This window comes from Lucilia cuprina, chromosome X (genome assembly GCF_022045245.1).
Source record: "Lucilia cuprina isolate Lc7/37 chromosome X, ASM2204524v1, whole genome shotgun sequence".
Classification (NCBI taxonomy): domain Eukaryota; kingdom Metazoa; phylum Arthropoda; class Insecta; order Diptera; family Calliphoridae; genus Lucilia; species Lucilia cuprina.
The window spans coordinates 11,697,958-11,718,236 of record NC_060949.1 but is presented as its reverse complement, the minus strand read 5'-3'; the positions used below and the strand labels follow the sequence as shown (position 1 = coordinate 11,718,236).

At 30.5% G+C, this 20,279-nt stretch overlaps 1 protein-coding gene across 2 annotated transcripts; it reads left to right on the top strand.

Annotated features, from left to right (window-relative positions):
• The first annotated feature begins 765 nt into the window (after positions 1 to 765).
• LOC124420559 (dual specificity tyrosine-phosphorylation-regulated kinase 2-like) lies at positions 766 to 4,108 on the top strand. Of its 2 annotated transcripts, none has more exons than XM_046953855.1 (2): positions 766 to 1,684; positions 1,762 to 4,108. In XM_046953855.1, the coding sequence occupies exon 2, from the start codon at positions 1,890 to 1,892 to the stop codon at positions 3,966 to 3,968; it is 2,079 nt and encodes a 692-aa protein (XP_046809811.1). In that variant the 5' UTR covers positions 766 to 1,684; positions 1,762 to 1,889; the 3' UTR covers positions 3,969 to 4,108. The 2 variants fall into 2 exon arrangements, with proteins under 2 accessions (XP_046809811.1, XP_046809855.1); XM_046953899.1 differs by having other exon boundaries at positions 1,757 to 4,108.
• Positions 4,109 to 20,279: the final 16,171 nt, after the last annotated feature.

Genomic DNA, 20,279 nt, shown 5'->3' with positions numbered 1-20,279 from the left:
CTATTTGATTTTAATTAGATTTCCCATACAAAACAAAATCTACTTCGTTACTAGATTTCGTTAAAATCTACTCAAAATCTAGTTGTTTTTAGTAATTCATCTAAGTTTTTTCCTAAATAATATTAAAAAATACGACGCTGCACAGGAAAAAAAGAGAAAAATAAAAGAAACAAAAAAATTAATATGTCAACAAAATTTTTATAAATTGAAAAACATGAATGAAAAGTTTCTTTAAAATAAAAGGTCATGTTATATTTAAATATAATTTTTTTTATTAAAAATAAAATTTTAATATATATCGTATTTATTTTTTTAATTTTTCAATTAAACACAATTTCAATAAATGTTAGCAAAAATAAAATCTTCCTAAATGTCAAAAATAGTAAGCATAAACGGTATAGATTTATAAAGGGATTTTAAATGAAATCTAGTTGATTTCGGTCATGTGTAAATGGGTATAACAAAAAATTAACAATTGTTCTGCTGACATTTTCTTAAATGTTATGATAAATATTTGTTACCTGTAGACATGGGCATAGGTGTTGTGATAAATTTTTATTAAGTATAGACAAAGTCTACATGGAGACATAATTAAATTAAACTCGAGGTGCGTACCAGCCTTTAAGGCGATTCTTCAAAATTTCTAGTTACACTTTTACATTGTTTTCCATATAGAGCTGTAAAACTACTTCTTAGAGTACTCGGTACATAGCATTTTTTAGTTTAGCTTTTAATGTTAAAAAATCTAAATTTATTATACTAAAGAAAATGTTTCTTGTTAAGTGACATCAGAATAATTTATAATGTAATTGCAGTCAAACATTTCGTAAAATATAATTTCTTGTTGAATTCAGAAAAAGTAGAACATCTTAAGTACAGAGTAATCGAGTATTCAATATATTCACAACTCTATATCAAAGGGTTAAAATTTTTCTGTGAAAAATTAATTTTTTAATACAATTGGATATAATTGCGAGAAGAGTACTGAAAATTTAACATTTATGTATTGTATCAGCTAAAAAAGAAGGAACTAAAATAGGACTCAATTTCTCAAATTTTATAATTCTTAAGTTAAATTTGATGCAGTCAATATTAGATGAAAACCTGTGAAACATTTTCTTTTGAAGATTTCTTATGGTCGGGGCAGGAGGTAAATAACCACGATGACGAGAAAAGGATCCTGAAGTTTCATAATATAAGAGTTAACAGTGCAGATAATTTGTTTTACTGACATAAACGATAGTAAAACATTTTTTTATATATACATAGAAAAAACCCATCATCACTTTACCACGAGATACTCAACAATAATCAATATGAAGAAGGATTGAATGAAATGTCATTTATAAAAGACAAAAAAGGAAACAAAACAACCAAAAAGTACATATGCTGATCAAAATTTAATTAAATCTGATATTTAAAACGTAACTTTTTAATTACGGAGAAAAAATATCTAAATAATAAGCAATATTTTGTCTTGTGGAAAAGCACTTGTGATGTGACAAAAACTGGTAATAATTTTCAGCTAAAAATCAACTACTACTGTGCCATCCTTAGTGTCGTACCGGAAAAGCTTATTTACCTATGTAGAAGAAAATATCCAAGCCAATTCGTTCAGATATTGTTTGGAATAAGGATAAAAGTGCAGATTCATACAATATACAGTCAAAGAAAGATATTACAGGTATTAGTTTTATAAATCCTGATCTCAGATAATTTTACATTAATCATACATTGAATATGATTGTTTTACAAGCTCAGCTCCATCAAAGTAATAGAAAACAATCAACAAATCAATTTAAAGTGAAGCGAGTCAATAATTTGTTTACCGTTAAGAACTGTTTAAGAATCCCTCAATTGGCGTCGTTGGCAGCTACATTTCAAGGTCCATGTCACAACCAGTTTTATCATTGCCTTCTACAAAAGAAAAAACGTCATCATCATTACTAGAAACTAGAAATACTAATTCACCGAATCATCATAGTAAATCGATCACTTCAGCTCAATCTTCATTAATTAAGATGAAAACGTTATCATTAACAAACCCACCACAACCTAGCAAACAATCATGCCCAATTGAAAGTGCTGCTTCTCCAAATGCTTCTTCTATTTCGACCAATACATTGACAATAAAAAATGTCGGAGCTATAGCTAATAATTCTAGTAAAGAATACGCTGCTGATGCTGCCAGTAATGGAAATGTTGTATTTGTACCAATTTCTAACAATTCAATGGAACCGTTTTCATTTCACGAACAAATTTTAATGTCTGGACAGGAGAAAAGTGCTTTGACAGAAAAGCCAAAACCATTAGTTGTATCGCCGCAGCAAGTGATGATTCTATATATGCATAAATTGACACCATATGAACGAACTGAAATTCTTTCTTATCCACAAATCTATTTCATTGGAGCAAATGCAAAAAAACGTCCTGGTGTCTTCGGCCCTAACAACTCCGACTATGATAACGAGCAAGGTGCTTACATTCACGTCCCACATGATCATGTAGCATATCGTTATGAAATGCTAAAGATTATTGGCAAAGGAAGTTTTGGTCAAGTAATTAAGGCATATGATCACAAAACTCATGAACATGTAGCTCTTAAAATAGTTCGCAACGAAAGGCGATTCCATCGCCAAGCCCAAGAGGAAATTCGAATTCTTCATCACTTGAGGCGGCAGGATAAGTACAACACCATGAATATAATTCATATGTACGATTATTTTACATTTCGTAATCATATGTGCATTACATTCGAATTGCTTAATATCAATTTGTACGAACTAATAAAGAAAAATGGCTTTAAAGGATTTAGCCTGCAATTGGTTCGGAAATTCGCACATTCACTTCTACAATGCTTAGATGCACTGTATAAGAATGAAATAATCCATTGTGATATGAAACCGGAAAATGTCTTACTAAAACAACAGGGACGCTCTGGCATTAAAGTTATTGACTTTGGATCATCTTGTTATGAGAGTCAACGGGTGTATACCTATATTCAGTCGAGATTTTACAGAGCTCCCGAGGTCATATTGGGGGCGAAATATGGACGTGCAATTGACATGTGGTCACTTGGATGTATATTAGCAGAGCTGCTATCAGGACACGCCTTATTCCCAGGAGAAAATGAAGCCGATCAATTGGCGTGCATTATCGAAGTTTTAGGTATGCCACCGAAAAACTTGTTAACAAACTCAAAACGCGCCAAAGTTTTCTTTAACCCTGATGGTTATCCTAGATATTGCACAGTTCGAACTATGGCCGACGGTATGGTCGTTTTAATAGGCGGCCAGTCAAGACGTGGTAAGGCGCGTGGACCGCCTTGTTCAAAAAGTTTTTCTAAGGCCTTAGATGGATGCAAAGATGCTCTTTTTTTGAACTTCATTCGAGGATGCTTGGAATGGGATCCTGAGAAAAGACTTACGCCCGCAGAAGCTCTCAAGCATCCATGGTTACGAAGACGATTACCTAGACCTCCAAATAACCAAAATGGAAGTGGTATGAGTGTTAGCAGCTGTGTGGGGAATATTAGTGATAACAACAAATCTCCTACAACAAATATAAGTAATGAAAGCGGAAACAGCCGAGGAGCTGACGAAAGTACATCTACAACTAATGATCTCAGCACCGATAACAATATTGACGACTGCTTCACTAAAACTGGATCTGCAGCAGCAACTTTAGCCTCATCAATTATTTCGAATGTCACGTCAGATCAATTATGGGACTCTCAACATGCAAATATAGCTCAAAACAGAAACAGCAGTAAAATGAATAGTAAATTATCATCATCTTCAGAAATAGGAACGAGCGAACATGTAAAAGATACCACAGCTACATCTGCTCCAGCAAAAGCTTCCAACATTCTCTATACATCTTCGATTTCTCTTATATCGAATGCTGCCCATAGATGCGGAAGTGAGTATGCATCGAAACTCTCATCTACTCTGCAGAAAGATAAATAGTTTTAAACATTAATTTATATTTTATATATGTATGTCTCAGTGCGTGTATTGTTAATGTCTGAATAATATGGTTACTTATTCAAATTGCAAAATAATTCATTTTTTCTGACAAAAAAATACACAATGTTTTTGCAAAATTACTAAAAAGCATTTAAATTTCAATCTGGGTTTTACCGTACATTTAACTAATGTATGATGAGTTATATGGCTTTTCAATTTAAACATATTCAAAGCTACAAAAAAACATACCTACTACGTGAAACTGTAACTTTTTTATCAAAAAGTTTTTAATGGAAATTTATCGGTAGTTTTCTGAGAAATTTGTTGTTATTTTTCAATAAGAGCATATCTTTATAAATTAGTTTTTGTGATAGAAAAAATATATCGGTCAGTATTAGAACGTCAATAATAGTGAACAATAAGACATAATAATATTTTCGATAATATAATTTGAAGCCCGAAAAAATTGAAACTAAACCCCAAAACTGCCCGTGGGGCACATGCGCCAAATATATGTAATGCTTGTAATGTAGAACAAAATTTGGTTAAAATATATTAAAAAAACAGTAATAATTTGTTTTAATTTTTTTGTTAAGTTTAGTGAAATAAAAATAAATATCTGGTTTATTATACTTTGTTTAATGAATTAAAGTATAAAACAGCAAAATAAGTTTTTGTTTTTGTAATTTTTTATTTTATTTTACTAATGACAAATCTGCCCCATCTCCTTGGCGAATTTACCCCATGGATGGGGCGTTATCGCCCTTTTTGGTCAGTGCGGAAAGTTTAAAAAAAATATGTACATGAGGATGACTTTGGAAAGATTGAAAGGAATAAAACTAAAGCCAACATATCTAAGTATCCAACCAAGAAAACAATTAAGAATATATATTGTGGTTTTAATTTGAGGCCGCCTCAAAAAAAAGTGGCTATGGTCCCCCTTCTAACCTACATATACATTATAAACATATTCCATTTCTGAAAAATATTTAAACGCAAAATGACAATCAAAGTTTTCGCGATAAAATTTGACATAAATGCGTATTTCTGAAAATCAGTGATTACTACATAGTTCACTTTTAAATGATAATATTTCGATCATTCTGATAAAATGTTTTCGAACTGACCTAATATTGAGCATACTTCTGATTTACAGTCATAAAAATCGTTTCAAAAACCAGTCAAACATATTTACTTCATTATAAATACTGATGTCGGAAAAATAGCCGACAGGAATATGTTTGTAAATTCACAAATCGTTCTCCTAATTTTTGGCATGTGCATGATCTTTTCATAATAAGTCATGGCATCCGTACGAGGTCACAACCAAAACTCATTATACATTTTTCTGGGCCTAATCGAAATTAGTTCCTCACATGAATAAATGTTAGTACCCTCATTACGGAAACAAAACTTTTGTCAAGTTATCTAAAAATTAGATAGTTAAATGGATTTTAATAAGAAGAAGCTTGCTGGTGGAGGGTATTTAAGATTCGGCAGAGCCGAATATAGCACTCTAAGTTGCTTTTAATTTATATGGGAGGTTCCGTTCCCCTTATGGGTAGTCCGTCAATTTATTACCCAAAATATTTCCATTGATGTTAAAGTTATTCATCTATAGCGTTCAAACATAAAAACAAACACACATTCATTTTTATATATATAGACTAGCTTATACATGGTGTGCTTCGCTACCCCTATCGAAATTAAATAAATTATCAAAAAAATTATTTAGTTACTAAATTATTTATTATAATTTCTCTTGGTGAGAATATATTTAATTTAAATTCTAAAATAATGCATTAATGATATATTTACTTCTTACTTGCTAAAATTTAATATATACCTTTAGTCTTAAAGAATAATTCTTATTCTAATGCCTTGGGCTATACTTCATTTTTTACCCTCTAGTATAAATAAAAAACCAACTTAACGATTTTGAAAATTTTAACCACAATAGTTTTCCAGATTAACAAAATGTTACATATGAGAGATGCCAAGCAAATTTTATCTATCTATGAAAAATTTGAATTATCTAATAGTTTTCAAGATATACGAAATTTAGTATTTAATTCATATATGTGGTGACAAGCCTCCCACTGAAATTCCGCCCGTTGTTTTCTAAATGTTTACATGAATTTCAAAGTTATTCATATAAAATTTGAGGATTCTAGCTCTAATAGTTTCCTAGATAACTATTTTTATACCCTTTACCTTCGTGTGAGGGCTTCAAGCTCCCCAGATTAAAGTCCGCCCTTTATCCTCAAAATGTTTAGATGATATTAAGGTAATATATAAGCAAAATTTGGTGAATCTAGTTCCATATTTTCCTAGATAAACAATATATATATATATATATATATATATATATATATATATATATATATATATATATATATATATATATATATATATATAATATATATATATATATTATATATATATATATATATATATATATATATATTTTTTTTTAAATTTTGAACGAAGAACTTTAATATTCAGGGCAAACTTGAATCTGAGGGGGTTAGCAGCGCCCATATGAATAAAATAGAAAAAATCGTATGTCTGAGAAAATGTTACAGATAGAATCATTAAATTTCACTTGAAGGATTTTTACATTCATCTGAACTTTTAGAGTATAACGAGCGAACTTTTAATGGACTATGAATAAAATACAAAATATTGTTTATCTAGGAAAATATGGAACTAGATTCACCAAATTTTGCTTATATATTACCTTAATATCATCTAAACATTTTGAGGATAAAGGGCGGACTTTAATCTGGGGAGCTTGAAGCCCTCACATGAATTCAATAGAAAAAATAGTTATCTAGGAAACTTTTAGAGCTAGAATCCTCAAATTTTGATATATATAACTTTGAAATTCATCTGAACATTTAGAAAATAACGGGCGGGATTTCAGTGGGGGGGCTTGGCATCACATATATGAATTAAATAAAAAATTTCGTATATCTTGAAAACTGTTAGATAATTCAAAATTTTCATAGATAGATAGAATTTGCTTGGCATATCTCATATGTAACATAATGTTCATCTGGAAAACTATTGTGGTTAGGAGAAGTGTTAAGTGGGGTTTTTATTTATACCAGAGGTTAAAAAGATATTGTATATCCTAAGGCATTAGAATAAGAATTATTCTTTAAGACTAAAGGTATATATTAAATTTTAGCAAGTAAGAAGCAAATATATCATTAATGTATTATTTTAGAATTTAAATGAAATATATTGTCACCAAGAGAAATTATAATAAACATTTAAGAAAAATTTTATAATTTAGTAACTAAATAATTTATTTTAATTTCGATAGGGGTAGCGAGCACACCGGGTATAAGCTAGTACATATATATGAATGTGTGTTTGTTTGAATGTTTGAACGCTATAGACTTCTAAACGGCTGAACCGATTTTCTTGAAATTTTCACATCGCATTCACATTCTTGTATGTCTGGAATAGGAATAGGCTGCTCTTTATTTTGAATTTTCAAGTAGGCGAGGAGCCACACCCACATTAAGAAAATATAAAGTTCGTATATTTGAGATAATATAACAGTTAAAGTACTCAAATTTTGTAGGAGGCTCTTTAGTGTCAATATGATTGTATGGCACCTCCCGTATAAATTAAATACATAAATTCGTTTATCTTGAAAACTATTACAGGTAGAATCTTATATTTTTTGCACGAATAACTTTAACATCCATGTAAACATTTTGGGTAATAAATTGGCGGACTACCCATGAGGGTAGTGGTACTTCCCATATTAATTAAATACAAAAATTCGTTTATCTCGAGATAATATAATAGTTAGAGTCCTCAAATTTTGTCGGATGCACTTTAGTGCCAATATGATTATATGGGATAAACAGTCGGCGGACTAGCATTAGGGGGCGTAGCACGTTCCATATAAATTAAATACAAAAATTCGTTTATCTTGGACTCTATTACAGTCAGAATCTTAAATTTTTGCAGGAATAACTTTAACATCCATGTAAACATTTTGGGTAATAAATTGGCGGACTACATATGAGGGTAGTAGTGGTACCTCCCATATTAATTAAATACAAAAATTCGTTTATCTTGAGATAATATAATACCCTTATTCTATAACTTAAACGTTCGTTCTGTTACCGTTCTTAACATGAATTTGTATTCTATAAAATTTTGTGTAAAATATTATGCTTTTTGGTAACGAAATAAAATGTTAATTTCAACAATAGGTTTTTTTGTAGTGATAGTCGTTTCATAAAAGGTTTCTTTCAATTGCAGAAAAATGAAATTTATGGAACTTCTAATATTTAGGTGCAAAAAAGGAAAAAAGGCGAAATAGTTTTTCTTGTACACACTACTAGAGATACAAGCAAACTTTTGCATTCATCATGCAGATGAATACTCCTAAAAAAGCAGATTGGTGTACGTTTAGGGTGTAAAAATGTGTTAAAAAGATGATTTTGCTGCCTTTTTAGTCCTTTTAACTTTTTAAACCTTTCACGCACATCCATGTGAATATATAGGGTAAAATTTGCCGGAGTAGCAATAGGAAGCACGACATTAAATGCGTAAATTCGAATATTTATGAAATTATTACAGCTTAACTCCTCAAATTTTACGTAACAACTCCAACATCCATGTGTATAAAAATTTACAAATTATTTTGCATATTTTTTACATTTATTTGTAATTTTTTATATTTTTTTCGGAATAGCTAAAAAAAATAACAAAATAATTATAAAATTTTGACAAATTATTTTTGTTACCGTATGAAATAAAATTGAAAATATATTACCACATCGAACTTTTTTTTCAATTTCGAACAAATTATTTTTTTAATTGTTCTAAAATTATCAAATTCTCAAACCAATTTTAAAACTGTTATTATTATAGAATACAAAAAAATTCATGTTAACGCTTTTGTTTCTGTACATTTACAGAAACGAACAAAAAATTACAGAATAAGGGTATAACAGTTAGAGTCCTCAAATTTTGTCGGAACACATAAGTGTCAATATGATTATTTAGGATAAAGAGTGGGTGCACTAGCGTTAGGGGGCGTGTCACCTCCCATATAAATTAAATACAAAAATTCGTTTAGTAACATTAACATCCATGTAAATATTTTGGGTAATAAATTGGCGGACTACCTATGAGGGCTTGGAGCCCCTATATAAATAAAATAGAAAAATTAGTATGTCTAAGAATCTATTAGAGCCAAAATCTTTAAATTTTATTTGAAGAATTTTGACATTCACCTGAACATTTACTCCCCTATTCACAAACAATATTTTTATTTTATAAATGGTTTATAAATAAGATTTTGTATGGAAATTGGAACTTTTAATAAGGACTTGCCATCTCCTATATGAATAAAATACAAAATATTGTTGATCTAGGAAAATATACAACTAGATTCGTAAAATTTTGCATAAATTACTTCAATATTCATCTGGACATTTTGGAGGAAAAAGGGCGGACTTTCATCTGGGGAGCTTGAAGCCCTCTTATGAATTAAATAGAAACAAATTAGAGTGCTATATTCGGCTGTGCCGAATCTTAAATACCCTCCGCCAGCTACTTCTTTGTTAAAACTTTTCTAATTGATCAAATATTTGTAGAAATAAGTTTTCTCATGTATTTAATAGAAAAAATCCCAAAAGTTAAATCTATTACAATTGAACATTGTAAATTTAGTAATTGGATGTATGCATGTGTGAAAGATTTAGAGATTTTCAAAATACAAATACATATATAATTTTGTTCTACACAAAATTGTGTTCAACACAAATTGATAGTGCTCTTTTAATACGGTTAAAGCGCTTTTAGGGGCTGGACTCAGTGTACACTTAATAAGGTAGCCTCGTCCGCACAGCTGATCATCAGCTTTTACAATCTTATCTGTCAAAATTCCTGTTTGTTTACATAGAAAAAAATCGCAAAAGGTGTAAAAATTTTAAAAAGTGAAGAAAATTATGGTTTTAAATGAGTTTTCTAGGTCAATCGTGATTAAATGTCTTTGTTATCCTTCTCTCTTGATAAAAAAGAAAATCGTTAGTTCCGGCATACGTTCCAAATCAGTTTCAACTATTTTTAACACGACCAATCACTTTTCACAAAAAACACGCTTAATTCGGAAAATTGGTCTTCCCAATAGATATAGTTATGATTTTCAGACATTCCACGTTTAATTAATATAATATATTAATATTAATAGTTAAAAATTTAAATAATTGCTAAAAACTCATATTTTTATTGTGTTTATTTGTTGCTTTTTCATTCTACACACACACAGCTTTTTTTGACAGATGGGATTATTCTACAATAACAAATCGCCTGTTGTTTTTGTATTGTTGTATTTGTTGTAGCGACGAGGCTACCTTATTAAGTGTACACTGGGCTGGACTAGAATAGGAGAAAATAATTTTTGTATACAAAACTAATATTTTTGCCAAATTATGTATCAATAGCTTTATTTGGTAATAAGTAATGTTCGTTTAAGAAATTTTCAGAATTCTGTATCTATATCATTACTTGGTAATAAATATTGTGAATCTAAGTGATTTTCTGGACCTAGTATGAGAGCAATGACCAAATATGGACCGGTCGTAAAACAATTTTATAGTGAATTTATGTATATAAGAGCAGTATTTTTGCTAAATGTATGGATATAATATTTGGTTATGTGTTATGTGCGTTTTTTCTGATTTTCGGAAGGGATCCTTGTATGTGTGTTATTCTAAAATGGACCTTTTATGGTAGCTATAATCAATTTTGGACCGATCGGAAAAACATTTCACAATATTATTTCTCTGTATATGAGCAACACTTGTGCCAAACTTTATATGGATATCTTAATTTAGTAATGAGTTATATGCGTTTAAATGATTTTCGGGAGGGACCTTGTATGGGAGCTTTGACCAATTATGGACTGATCCAAAAAAACTTTCATTGTAATATTTCTGTACAGAGCAATACCTGTACCAAATTTTATATCGATATCTTAATTTAGTAATGAGTTATGTGCGTTTAAGTGATTTTCGGGAGGGGACCTTGTATGGGAGCTATGACCAATTATGTAACGATCCAAAGAAACTTTCATGGTTATATTTCTGTATATAAGAGCAATATTTGCACCAAATTTTATATCGAATTCTTAACTTAGTAATGAGTTATGTGCGTTTAAGTGATTTTCGGGAGGGGACCTTGTATGGGAGCTATGACCAAATATGGACCGATCGAAAAACTCATTGTAATATTTTTGTATATAAGAGCAATACTTGCACCAAATTTTATATCGATTTCTTAATTTAGGAATGAGTTATGCGCGTTTAAGTGATTTTCGGGAGGGGACCTTGTATGGGAGCCATGACCAATTATGGATCGATTCAAAAAAGCTTTCTTAGTAATATTTCTGAATATAATAGCAATACCTGTACCAAATTTTATATCAATATCTTAATTTAGTAATGAGTTATGTGCGTTTAAGTGATTTTCTGGAGGGGACCTTGTATGGGAGCTATGACCAATTATGGACCGATCCAAAGAAACTTTCATGGTTATATTTCTGTATATAAGAGCAATATTTGCACCAAATTTTATATCCATATCTTAATTTAGTAATGAGTTATGTGCGTTTAAGTGATTTTCGGGAGGGGACTTTGTATGGGAGTTATGAACAAATATGGACGGATCGAAAAAATCTTTCATTGTATTATTTATATCGATATCTTAATTTAGTAATGAGTTATGTGCGTTTAAGTGATTTTCGGGAGGGGACCTTGTATGGGAGCTATGACCAATTATGGACCGATCCAAAGAAACTTTCATGGTTATATTTCTGTATATAAGAGCAATATTTGCACCAAATTTTATATCGAATTCTTAACTTAGTAATGAGTTATGTGCGTTTAAGTGATTTTCGGGAGGGGACCTTGTATGGGAGCCATGACCAATTATGGACCGATCCAAAGAAACTTTCATGGTTATATTTCTGTATATAAGAGCAATATTTGCACCAAATTTTATATCCATATCTTAATTTAGTAATGAGTTATGTGCGTTTAAGTGATTTTCGGGAGGGGACCTTGTATGGGAGTTATGACCAAATATGGACGGATCGAAAAAATCTTTCATTGTATTATTTATATCGATATCTTAATTTAGTAATGAGTTATGTGCGTTTAAGTGATTTTCGGGAGGGAACCTTGTATGGGAGCTATGACCAATTATGGACCGATCCAAAGAAACTTTCATGGTTATATTTCTGTATATAAGAGCAATATTTGCACCAAATTTTATGTCGAATTCTTAACTTAGTAATGAGTTATGTGCGTTTAAGTGATTTTCGGGAGGGGACCTTGTATGGGAGCAATGACCAAATATGGACCGATCGAAAAACTCTTTCATTGTAATATTTTAGTATATAAGAGCAATACTTGCACCAAATTTAATATCGATTTCTTAATTTAGAAATGAGTTATGCGCGTTTAAGTGATTTTCGGGAGTGGACCTTGTATGGGAGCCATGACCAATTATGGATCGATTCAAAAAAGCTTTCATAGTAATATTTCTGAATATAATAGCAATACCTGTACCAAATTTTATATCAATATCTTAATTTAGTAATGAGTTATGTGCGTTTAAGTGATTTTGGGGAGGGGACCTTGTATGGGAGCTATGACCAAATATGGACCGATCGAAAAACTCTTTCATTGTAATATTTTTGTATATAAGAGCAATACTTGCACCAAATTTTATATCAATATCTTAATTTAGTAATGAGTTATGTGCGTTTAAGTGATTTTCTGGAGGGGACCTTGTATGGGAGCTATGACCAATTACGGACCGATCCAAAGAAACTTTTATGGTTATATTTCTGTATATAAGAGCAATATTTGCACCAAATTTTATATCCATATCTTAATTTAGTAATGAGTTATGTGCGTTTAAGTGATTTTCGGGAGGGGACCTTGTATGGGAGTTATGACCAAATATGGACGGATCGAAAAAGTCTTTCATTGTATTATTTCTGTTTATAAGAGCAATACTTGTACCAAATTTTATATCCATATCTTAATATAGTAACTAGATATGCGCGGGAGGGGACATTGTATGGGAGCTATGACCAATTATGAACCCATTCAAAAAAATTTTATCTGAATAAATTACATTGACATAAAATTTTAAATTCTAAAATTTTGTGAAGATATCGACATTACGACGGAAGTTATTAACAAAAAACCAAATTTCCAGAAATATGTACTTTTGTATGGGAGGTATATGAAATTGTGGACCGATTTGTGGAACGAATGTATGCTGATTTTTATGGAATTATCTTGCATAGTTTTCGAGAAAATTACATCAGAATGTGAAAAAAATGCTTATTTTTTCGAGGTTGTTTCAAATTTTGATTCATAACTTTTCCCGATGTGAACCGATTTTGCCCATTTTCAATACCAAACAACTTTGGAAAACGAAGAACATTTTGGAGAATTTTTATATTGCTTCGTTTTATCGTGAGCGTGTTTTACACAGACAGACAGACATAGCTAAATCAACTGAGAATTTGATAAGGACGTAGAATATATATACTTTGTTGGGTCTCAGATGAATATTTCTTGGTGTTACCATCACCACTGATGGTGGTGGAGGGTATAAAAACTACTAGAGCTAGAGTCTTCAAATTTTATATGAATAACTTTGACATTCATGCGAACATTTAGAAAATAACGGGCGAACTTTCAATAGGTGCTTGGCACCACTTATATGATAATTCCAATATTTCATAGATAAATATATATTGGCGAACTTGCAATAATTTGTTTGGCTTCACTCATATGTAACATATTGTTAGTCTGGAAAACTATTGTGGTTAGAATTTTCAAAATCTTTAAGTGGGGTTTTTATTATACTAGAGGGTAAAATAAAAAATATTGTATATCCCAAGTAGGGATGCCAATCGGGACTAAGGATTTTTAAATGAATCCCGGAATCCCGATATCGGGATCGCGGAATTTTCGGGATTTATAAATCCCGAAAAATATAAATAAATTTTCAACAAATCTTAATAATTTACTGACAAAAATAACATTTTCTATTTCATATTACAATATGAATACATTAAGTATGCGTATACTAATACAGAAAGCATTTCCATAAGTATTTTGTGAAATTTTTGGAAAACAAATTAATTCAAAGTACTAACAATAAAAAAAATAGTAATTTAAATATAGTGCTTTCTAAATACACCACTCATGTGACCAAACGTTTTGAGCTGAATATCGGATATATGGTTTTTAATGGCCACAAGGGAAACACTACAAAACTGGTCTATATCAAGTATAGCCTTCGTAGTTCCAGCTTTTGCCAAGTTATTAGCAATATTATTTCCAGTTATATATCGTGTCCTCTTACCCAAATAAGAGAATTATCATCTCGCCATCTTATTAACAGGTTGACTGCCAGTATATATTCTGATATACCCATATCCGATAGTATCAATGCCTATTTATTGTCCTTTTTATATCCTACACCACTTTAGAGGGAGTGGGAGGATATATTGGGTTTGTCCCGAGTAGCTCATAATTATGTTTTATATACTCGTATATCGACAAAAACTGGCACAACTAAGTTTTATACCAGCCTTGAAGACCCTATTAAATTTCAGGCCTCTTTTGACCCAAGCCTCCTTATAAATCCCCCCTTAAAAAATGACTTTAATATCCACAATCCACGTAAAATGACTAGTGCCATAGTAAAATTCAGCGTAAATACATTTTATGTGACCGTAAATTTATCGTAAATTTATAAATATTTATTTTATGAGGATCGCCTCAAATAGGAGGCTTTGGGGAAGAGCCCCTATATAAAGCGCATTTCAGAAATTAATTTTTAACAATAAATTGCTTAAATATATCGAAGGCGAGGTACAAATCAAGTCAAATGCGCTATTATGAAAACTAAATCATAATTTCTTACTTGTTATATTTAGATATCCGATAGTGTCTATGCCTATTTATTGTCCTTTTTATTTGTATAAATGTATAAATTTAGAGGAAAAACACTTCGGGATTTTAAAATCCCGAAAATCCCCGGGATTTCATTTTTAAAATTCCCGGTTTTCGGTACTTTCAAATCCCGAAAATTCCGGAATTTTCGGGAAACGGGAATTCCCGTTTGGCATCCCTACTTAATCCCAAGGCATAAGAATATGAATTATCTATAATATAATTTTCCGACCCTATAAAGTATATATATTCTGGATCCTTATAGATAGCGGAGTCGATTAAGCCATGTCTGTCTGTCTGTTGAAATCAGTTTTTAGAGGACCCTAGATATCGGCGAGATCCGAATCTTCAATAATTCTATTAGACATGCTTTCGAGAAGATCGATATTTAAAATCAGCAAAATCGGTCGGTAAATAACGGAGATATGAGTAAAAATCCGAGACAACCTCTGAAAATTTCATCAAAAAATTGTTATAAAAGCAACAACAACACTGAATATAGAAAAAGATGTACACGTGTGTGTGTAGATGTATTTGGTTTTATTCAGCTGTGTATTTTTTGTATGTTTGGAGTCCAAACATACAAAAATACACAGCAAAAAAATATGATTTGCATTTTTTGTTAAAATAAAATAATTTTCCCTTTTGTTTTGCAAATAAGTATATTTTTTAATGAATAGAAAAAAGTATTTAAAACGTTTTCAATTATATGAGAGTAGATTGTGAGTTATTGTACAATAATTTTATATGCGAATAATGTAAGTTTGAAATTTAAAACTAACACAATATTTTTCCAAGTGCTTTTTAAAACAATTTTTTTTTACGATAAACAAAAACAAAATCTACGTCTCGTCAATGTTTACCAGCAATGAATCAGAGGTCGAAGTCGACCGGCTTCGAGTCGGAGCTTAGCCGCCGCCGAACTATATTTAGTTGCTTGAGCCGCCGGCGAAATATTCGGCTTAAATCAACTCAATTTTTTTTTAATGTTTTTATTAACTAGACTGTAAGATCAATTATGTTTAAAATACACTATGGTGAAGGGTATATAAGATTCGGCACACCCGAATATAGCACTCTTACTTGTTTCTATTTAATTCATTTATCCTCAAATTGTTTAGATGAATATTAATGTAATATAAGCAAAATTTTCTGAATCTAGTTCTATATTTTCCTAGATAAACAATATTTTGTATTTTATTTATAGTCCCCATGAAAAGTTCGCTCGTCATACTCTAAATCTTCACATGAATGTAAAAATCCTTCAAGTGAAATTTAATGATTCTATCTCTAACAGTTTCTCAAATATACGAATTTTTCTATTTTATTCATATGGGCGCTGCAAACCCCCTCAGATAAATGTATGAATATTAAAGTTCTTTGTGCAAAATTTTAAGAATTTTTATACCCACCATCAAAAAAGATGGGGGGTATATTGTTTTTGTCATTCCGTTTGTAACACATTGAAATATTCGTCTAAGACCCATAAAAGTATATATATTCTGGGTCCTTATTAGATTCTAAGACGATCTAGCCATGTCCGTCCGTCTGTCTGTCTGTTGAAAACACGATAGAGTCCAAACGGAAGTAGCTAGCGAGCTGAAATTTTGCACAGCTCGCTAGTTGATCCAGTTTGTTTTGGTGTTGAAAATGGGCAATATTGGTCCACGATTTCGACTAGCCCCCATATAAGGCCTCCTTTAGAAAATGACATTATCGCCAATAACTGACTAACAAAAGCATCAATAGCGCTGTAATTCGGCACAAACATGTTTTATGGGGACATAAACCTCTTCGTAGAATTTTATAAGGATCGGTCCATAATTGACCCTACCCCCCATTTAAAGCCTCCTTCAAAAAATGACTTTATCGCTCATAACTGGCCAACAGAAGCATCAATAGCGGTGAAATTCGGCACAAACATGTTTCAGGGGAACATAAATCTCTTCGTAGAATTTTTTAAGGATCGGTCCAAAGTTGACCCTACTCCCCATATAAAGTCCCCTTCAGAAAATGACTTTATCGCTCATAACTGGCTAAAAGAAGCATTAATAGCGGTGAAATTCGGCACAAACATGTTTTGTGTGAACATAAATCTCTTCGTAGAATTTTATAAGGATCGGTCCAAAATTGACCCTACCCCCCTCATAAAGTCCCCTTCACAAAATGACTTTATCGCACATAACTGGCTAAGAGAAGCATCAGTAGCGGTGAAATTCGGCACAAACATGTTTTATGGGAACATAAATCTCTTCGTAGAATTTTATAAGGATCGGTCCAAAATTGACCCTACCTCCCATATAAAGTCCTCTTAAGAAAATGACTTTATCGCTCATAACTGCCTAAGAGAAGCATCAATAGCGGTGAAATTCGGCACAAAGATGTTTTATGGGAACATAAATCTCTCTGTAAAATTTTATATGGATCGGTCCATAATTGACCCTACCCCCCATATAAAGTCTCCTTCAGAAAATGACTTTATAGCCCATAACTGGTTAGCAGAAGCATCAATAGCGGTGAAATTCGGAACAAACATGTTTTATGGGAACATAAATCTCTCTGTAAAATTTTATATGGATCGGTCCAAAATTGCCCCTACCCCCCATATAAAGTCCCCTTCAGAAAATGACTTTATCGCTCATAACTGGTTAACAGAAGCATCAATAGCGGTGAAATTCGGCACAAAGATGTTTTATGGGAACATAAATCTCTCTATTAAATTTTATATGGATCGGTCCAAAATTGACCCTACCCCCATATAAAGTCCTCTTCAGAAAATGACTTTATCGCTCACAACTGGTTAAAAGAAGCACTAAAGAGATTTTCTTTTATTGATTTTCCATAATTGTCCCTACCCCTCATATATGATCCAATTCAGAAAATGACTTTAAGGCTTATTACTGACTCAAAAATGTGAATACACCAGTAAAATTTTACATTAATAAGTTTTGTAAGGGCTAAAAGCTCTTTATCAAATTTTATAAGGAGCGGTCCTTAATTTACCCTATCCCCTTGTAAAGCCCCCTTAAAAAAAATGACCTTAAAGCTCATTACTAGCTTAAAACTGTACTAGCTAACAAATTCTACATAAACAAGTTTTGTACTAACCAAAAACTCTTTTTCAAATATAAAGGAAATCGGTCTATAACTGACTCATATCTTATTGGTGAAATTTTTCATAAAAATGTTTGTATGAGCCCCTATGGCCTTATTAAAGGCCCGATGTTCATATTCATATTGACACATGATTCAACATAGATCGATAATATCAAATTTTATTAATAAGAATGATTTGATGGTGGGTATACAAAATTCGGCATGGCCGAATATAACACTCTTATATATATAATATATATATAATATATATATATATATATATATATATATATAATATATATATATATATATATATATATATATATATATTATAATATATATATATAAATATATATATATATATATATATATATATATATATATATATATATATATATATATATATATATATATATTGAAAATCAAATAATAACTAAATATTAATAAAAATAAAAACAAACAATTTATATGAAAAACTACGTATTTTTTTGTAATCGTTGTAAACAACATAAAACAGTGTGACCATTTTGGCATTTTTGCAGCTAGATTTAGCATTTTTCATTTTGATTTAGCTGTAAAATTTCAATTTAGCATTTGGCATTTATTTAGCATTTTTATAAAATATTTTTAGCATTTTTAGCTTTTTTTGCAATTTTAGTATATAAACAAAAAAGACAAATTTTTGCAAAAAAGATTTATATTAGAAATAGGTTTAACCGGAAAAAATCAGAATTAAATGTCTACCCAAACACAAGCAACAAGAAATATGAGAAATGTAATAATTAACACTGTAATTTAAAATAATGCAAAAATATTCATTAAGATAAATAACTTAAAATTACGCCAATACAAGTGAATACTTTAATATGTTGTGTTCTAAAATATTTTCTGGAATTTTGTTGTCACGTTTTTTTAATTAAAAAAAATACATAAATTTCGAAAATTTATTCCAGAATTACAAACTTACGGATTTGAATATATCTCTCAATTCATTTCATACATTCTCATATATATTTTTCCCAAAAAATCTTGGAAGTAGGTAGGAGTTATAAACCTGACATCTATTCACCGGGATGAATATATATACTTTATAGGGTCGGAAAATTATATTATAGAAATTACAAACGGAATGACAAACTTATATATACCCTTCTCACGAAGGTGAAGGGTATAAAAAGTAAAACTAGAAATATTATACTTTTCCTTCCGAAAACACATATAAGTTTTACACCATGAGCAACTAGTGTAATTAATAGAGTTTTAATGTAATTTTTGCATTCAGAAAGTTAGAGAAATTACACATTGCTAAATTTACAAAAATTTTGAAATAATTTTTAGCATTTCTGTTTATCTTAATACCACGGAACTTAATTTTTACCCTACTCCACTATACTACGTTTGAGTATACTATTCGGTTAAGAATCATTTTCTGAATCGATTAAGCCATGTAAGTCTGACCGTCTGGTAGAGGTTGAAATTTTCGAAACAATAAGCACGTATGCTTTTTGATCCAATGACAAAACCTTTTAAAAATGGTTAAAGTCCGTCCTTTATTTTACCTAGCCCCCATACATATACAAATGTATAAAGAATTTCTCAGAAAATTAGTTTAAATATATCGGAACTAAGGTTCAATTCAACATATTGCTTTATTACGAAAAATAAATCAAATTTTATACTCATATGGTCAACCACGGCAGAATATACTTTCTTACTTGATATAAATACAATGAATTTCAGTTACCAATTAATATGAATTGTTCATAAAAAGACTAAAAAAATTTTAGCATTTTTTTGGCATTTTAAAATCAATTTTGCATTTTTTCTAGCATTATTTTGGATGGGATTTAGCCGCAATATTTTTCGAGACCTGGTCACACTGTTTGGCAATAAATCTGGCATTTCTAAACGACTTGTATGATTGAAATAAAATTTGACACGATCGTAGTCAAAGACTATTCGAGTTTAAGTTATGGAATGCTGTATCAAATATTATATGTATATCTTAATTTAGTAATGAGTTATGCGCGTTTAAGTGATTTTCGGGAAAGGTCTTTGTATGGGAGCTATGACCAATTATGAAGTGATCGGAAAAAAATTCATAGTAAAATTTATGTGCATATAGGTAATACTTATTCAAATTTTATATGGATATCTTTATTTAGTAACAGGTTATGCGCGTTTATGTGATTTTCAT

What these genes read in the sequence shown, in the direction of transcription:
- LOC124420559 (XM_046953855.1), top strand. Translation starts at nt 1,890, where the DNA reads ATGTCACAACCAGTTTTATCATTGCCTTCTACAAAAGAAAAAACGTCA.